This window comes from Anopheles aquasalis, chromosome 3 (genome assembly GCF_943734665.1).
Source record: "Anopheles aquasalis chromosome 3, idAnoAquaMG_Q_19, whole genome shotgun sequence".
NCBI classification, from domain to species: Eukaryota; Metazoa; Arthropoda; class Insecta; order Diptera; family Culicidae; genus Anopheles; species Anopheles aquasalis.
This window is the reverse complement of record NC_064878.1, coordinates 29121596-29126595: the sequence shown is the minus strand read 5'-3', so window position 1 is coordinate 29126595 and position 5000 is coordinate 29121596. Positions and strand designations below refer to the sequence as shown.

The 5000-nt window shown below is 45.2% G+C and overlaps 3 protein-coding genes across 4 annotated transcripts in view; 1 reads left to right on the top strand and 2 right to left on the bottom strand.

The window, feature by feature from the left end:
* The window catches only part of LOC126574680 (glutathione S-transferase), a 4811-nt gene extending 3709 nt beyond the window's left edge, over nucleotides 1-1102 (bottom strand). The window contains exons 1-2 of the mRNA XM_050235010.1: nucleotides 977-1102; nucleotides 148-302 (exon numbers count right to left, since the gene is read on the bottom strand). Coding sequence (XP_050090967.1) covers nucleotides 148-280 — 133 coding nt within the window. The 5' untranslated portion in view covers nucleotides 281-302; nucleotides 977-1102. The remainder of the gene's footprint in view (nucleotides 1-147; nucleotides 303-976) is intronic.
* Nucleotides 1103-2512: 1410 nt separating this feature from the next.
* On the bottom strand, nucleotides 2513-3968 carry LOC126578564 (transcription factor MafK). 2 transcript variants are annotated; one of them, XM_050241251.1, is made up of 4 exons: nucleotides 3737-3968; nucleotides 3426-3639; nucleotides 3182-3217; nucleotides 2513-3046 (listed from the first exon to the last, which is right to left on the bottom strand). In XM_050241251.1, exons 2-4 carry the CDS (start codon nucleotides 3462-3464, stop codon nucleotides 2681-2683), a joined length of 441 nt encoding a protein of 146 aa, XP_050097208.1. In that variant the 5' UTR covers nucleotides 3465-3639; nucleotides 3737-3968; the 3' UTR covers nucleotides 2513-2680. The 2 variants fall into 2 exon arrangements, with proteins under 2 accessions (XP_050097208.1, XP_050097209.1); XM_050241252.1 differs by lacking the exon at nucleotides 3182-3217.
* A 212-nt stretch (nucleotides 3969-4180) lies between these two features.
* Nucleotides 4181-5000, top strand: part of LOC126578559 (elongator complex protein 4) — a 1573-nt gene continuing 753 nt past the window's right edge. The window contains exons 1-3 of the mRNA XM_050241245.1: nucleotides 4181-4397; nucleotides 4469-4584; nucleotides 4650-5000. The exon at nucleotides 4650-5000 is cut by the window's right edge and continues 539 nt beyond it. Of these exons, the coding sequence (XP_050097202.1) occupies nucleotides 4247-4397; nucleotides 4469-4584; nucleotides 4650-5000 (618 nt within the window). The 5' untranslated portion in view covers nucleotides 4181-4246. The remainder of the gene's footprint in view (nucleotides 4398-4468; nucleotides 4585-4649) is intronic.

The window sequence follows — 5000 nt, the reverse complement described above, 5'->3', positions numbered from 1 at the left end:
GGGGGGAATAACGAGTTGTGATGCGGTTAGAACGGGGTTAAGCGTGAATTAAAGGGAATAGCGCGGAGGGTATCAGTATACACGCAGGACACGCAGGACACGCATAGATAAAGCCAACTAACGCGATGATTCCAATTCCAAACTTACTCGGTTTGAGTGCTGGCCATTCTTCGCGGGTGATCCTCACATCGTCGAAGGGAAGATTGCCGTACGACAGCAGGAAACGCAGCGGCTCACCCAAGGCTTTCACGTTGAAGTAGTATACCTTGTAGTCCGGCATTTTGGAAAAGGCTGGTGAAACGCTGGAAAAAGCCACGAGGGAGCATTAGTTAATGTCCTTTTTCTAGTCCATCCCGCATTTCTTATCAATCTTTAAATCAAATCCCAATTTTCACTTCTTCCTGATAACGAAGCTGATAATAGTCAAACTATTATTATACAACTGTTTTTTTTTTCATTCCACAGTCAATCGCTTAACGACAATTCTATCACTTGGCAAAACTAAACTAAGCCAATGCAGCTTTTGTTCTTCTGTTCGTTCTGTTCCAGTTCTGTTCGATCATCTGCGTTGTTTTGCGATTTTTTGCTTGCTTGCTTCCCACGCCGAATGATATAATTGATTTAACCTTGGGAATCCAACGAGCGCCACTAACGCCCAGTTTGCGCAGTTATGCTTTAGCATGGGCGTGATCGAACGGCAACACATTATCGCTATACGGCTGTCGGAGGGGTCCCCAAAATCACCAATGATTCACACGATGATCCACATTCATTCCAGCTCTTTACTTTTAACTTCACAAGCTCGAAAGTTGTCAAACTATGAATCACATTGTTAAAGGGGAACACTTTTTAAATCCATGTATCGACCGGTCTTTACCGGTGATCGTAGACAGATTGCAAAGGATTGGAGCTGCAGCAGCAGCAGCAGTACCCGGTAGCATAGCTTAACGCGCACAAGTTCAACGACGAGGCTTACCTGTTGATCAAACTGCTGCTAAGAATACGGTCAGACTAAAGCAAGCACGCGCTCCGTACAGTTATTTATATTGTGTCCAACGCTGGTCAAGCCTCCGACCGGTTCGTATGTGTTCGGGAGGTATCGGTATCATCACCGACCCTTCCTCCCGTGGGGGGATCTCTTCTCGCGTTCTCGCGACCGGCTGAGCATGTCTTGGTTTGCGGGGGGACATAGTCACGACATTTTGGTTGTGTTATCGCTCGTCATTCCGAATGATCATCATCATCCGCTGCGATGATGCTTTCGTGTCATACAACGCCAGACGCTTACCGGTGCGTGTTCCTTATGTGGTATAAACAGATGGGCATGTTTCAAGATCGGGAACCTAAAAAAGAATATTATTTTCATGATGATTAGAATAACTAACATGATAACTAACTAACGAAAATGAAAAAGGACCACAAAAGCATTCAAATGTTTAGTAACTTACTTTAAACCGATATGCTATTGGAACGATACACAAATTCTATCGAATGATTGTAGTTAATAGCTTAATACATTTTACAATTCATCTCTTTTTAGACTAAAATAGTTAAAGCTTCCGTGAGCAAATGACCGCACACATAACATATGTTGCCCGCCAGTATTGGTCCGATGCTTTACGAGGAAAATGCTAAAGCTCTGTGCCGCATTCATAGCAGTTTTCCTAGACCTATTTTAATCATCTGTACCCCCGCACGACATTGACATGCGGTAGGAAAAGCAAAAAAAAACGAAGCACCGAATTGCGATTCTAAAATGCGTAAACTCGACTATCGGGGCTTGTCCATCCGTTCAAGGGTCCTAAGGTAGCGCGGGAAAGCACGAAAACCTCATTCACAGTTGCTGCTGCACTCGCCGCAGTCGGTGTTCGGTGATCGTGAATCTGTCGATCACAGCGCGAGGTGCGTGGCAGGCTGACTACAGGGTTTGTTATCGGCTTCTTGCTGCGCTTCGTTGCACCGAAGCCTTTTTTACAGGTGACCGAAATTCCCAAATTTTCTAGGACAAACACGAACTCGCAGTTGTTCTAAGCTTCGTCGTGCGCGCACCACGAGTCTTTCATTGTGTGTTATGCAATATGCTACTAGTGTGCAGTGTTTAAAGAACATCATGATCATTATTTTAAGTGAGATTTTCTATCTGTTGATAAAACATTCGTTAGTTGCAAAACATGCCACTGGACTGTTGTGCCCCATTCCATGCCTCGCTCCATTCCACAATGTCACATTGTGTGTCCAAGATTGCTTAATCAAATATTAGCACAATGATACGCTCATCATATCGCGTGTATGACATCATCCAGAGCAACGAAACTCGATACATTATTTTTACCGTACAATCTATATCCCCCGGAGAGTCTGACGAAGCACAAAATGGAATCATATTGTCGTCTGAAACAGGGAAAACGTGATATGTGCGTTGAGCGATAGGAGAGAGATAAGAAGGAACGATCCTCCGTAGCTATTTAAAAGAAATAGTTTTTTTTCTTTCGTTAGTCGTCATACTACAAGGTTCATCTCCTTAGCAATATTTTAATTATTGAAATTCTCTTAATATAAAAAAACCTTGTGCTACAAACTACAGAGGAATTGTGGTTGGAAAATGTAAATTAATCACATACGAAACCGAAACGTCTAATGCCAAGTGGCGTCTTATTATCACGCTGCCTTATCTCTTATCTTACAGCACATCTAGCTCCGGTGGCAGGGGAATCTTTTTGGAAATGGCAAACTTCCGTAGCGCTTCATACTTATTGCGTAGCGAGTCCACCTCCTCTTGTAACCGTCCCGTTTCGTCGTGCATCGCTTCCATGTCACGCCATTCCTGCGACTTTTCCGTTTCCAGCTCATCCTTCTGCTCGATCCGCTTGATGCGGCAGCTGGCGGCATAGCCACGGTTCTTCAGCGTACGACGCCGTTGTTTCATGCGCACAATTTCCTCGCGCGTTAGTCCTCGCATCTTTAGGGTGCGGTTGAGGTCACGCACCGTAATCGATACCAGCTCATCGTCACTGATGTCCGGTATTGGGCACGGTGACAGTGGTGCCTGAAACGGAACGAGAACAATTCAAACAGAGTATCAGTATGGACAGCTCGAGAAGGATGTTCCCTTTCGTTGAGAGAAAGGAATCGGTTCTTGTATGTGTATAGAGGGGGTTTTCCCAGTCCATAGGATAATTACTTCATTCCAGTGAATAGATTTCGAGCGCATCATTGACTACAAATACAGAGAGAGAGGGGGGGCGTCAGGGTGGTAGAAGGTGGAAACACGATTAATGATACAAAAGACATACAGGCGCGACAACGGACGGGTGCGCTTCCAACAAATTGATAGCAAAAGCTCCGGAAGATTTTGCGGAAATCTTTCGAATAACTAACAGAGCACAACACACATTCGAAGGACGGTAATTCATCCGCTATTTTACCTGTGTGGTTTTCCGTTCTCTCTTGATTTCCTGCGGCATCGAGATCAGTAGAAATGGATGTTTCTAGAACAAAACTCCTCTGTGCGCGAAACACGTTCCGGGTTTCCCTCTACACGCTCGCTGACTCAACCGAGGAATGACGCTTGAAATTACCGAGCCCGATGTAAAACCGTAGACCCTTCCGATGGTTTCGAGGGCACCTAGCAGTTATTACCTAGAAGCAGAGGAAAAGCATAATCCATGGGACGGTTTCTCGGTTGCTTTCGAGGACGGAAAGAAAATGCAAGTCATTCCCAGTCCATTAATTTTACCTTCCTCTCCGTGTTTCTGCTCGCTCGCTATGTACGCTTGCCACTGGATGGAACGGAGATGCGAACGCAAGAAAAATATTGTTCAGGTGTACTTAGATTTCACGACACAAAATAAAACACTGTGGAAATGCTAGTGTGCAATAATTAGGAGCAGAAATTCCTGTAGATTCAGTTTCACGATCAAGGTTACATCCGTTCCGACAGGATCACAAAAACAAATATCCAGAGCCCAACAGTCAAACGTTGTGGATAATTGCGGGTCTCAAGGCTTGATTTATCACTTCCGAAAATGTTCCTATCTGCCATATATTTCGATATGATTTTGTCTGATGCACACACCGAAAAATTGCAAAGGCGCTGTGGGAGAAGTGCGAAATCATAAACTTTCTCTCTATGAAAATAGCCCCTTTTCTTACCGATTATTATGCTGCGTTTATATGGGCTACATGGGCACCAAAATTTGTTATTGTTTTTGTTAAGGCACGCGGGAATTGAAAATGCGGTGCTAAAATGTCCGGTTTTGTTAAGCGCCGTCGCGGGATTACCATAAAAGGTGCCCGACTTTCTCTTCACAGCGGTCAGTCTATCGTCTCTTCCGGAAATCCTTCCTTGGATCACATCTTCGGTGGCGGTTTCCCGGTGGGTTCGATCATCGGTTTGGGTAAGTGCGGAATGGGCGGGCGATACCGGGATAATGTTGCACAAAATAATACACTTTAAATGGATTTACAGAAGAAGATAAGTATGGAAATTACGCACGAGTATTGGCCAAATACTTCCTGGCTGAAGGGGTGGTCAACGATCACGCCTTGCTGTTGGCTTCGCTCGAGGAAGATCCAGATCAGCTGGTAAGCCAAGAAGCGTGGCCCGGTAAACCTGCACACGGAAGTAATGGTTGGTTCTTTTTCTTCAGATGCGAAAGCTTCCAACTCCAGTCGAAGAGAAGAGCCGATCTTCTAAGGCCGTACCACCACCATCGGCCGATGGTATGCGGATCGCTTTCCGCTACAATCAGCTAACGCCGGTTGATTCGGAACAGAAATCCTCTCAATCACTAGGTCACTATTTTGACCTAACAAAAGCGATTGATCCAACGACCCTGCTCGGGAAAGATATCACCTATTGGAGTGGTAGTGAAGTGGCAATGGAGCAAGATGAGCCAACAACAACCACCAGTGGCCCCTTCGAAAGTTCCTATTTTGCTTCGCTCCTATCCTGCATTCACCGTAAAGCACGCGAGCAACAGTTTACCCTGAACGCTACG

Bases quoted from the DNA above. Each gene is read 5' to 3' on its own strand.
- LOC126578564 (XM_050241251.1), bottom strand. From the start codon at position 3,464: ATGCCGCAGGAAATCAAGAGAGAACGGAAAACCACACAG. The intron at 3,218-3,425 runs GTAAAATAGCGG...CTGTATTTGTAG, and splicing joins GAGAACGGAAAACCACACAG to TCAATGATGCGCTCGAAATC. The intron at 3,047-3,181 runs GTAATTATCCTA...GTTCCGTTTCAG, and splicing joins AATCTATTCACTGGAATGAA to GCACCACTGTCACCGTGCCC.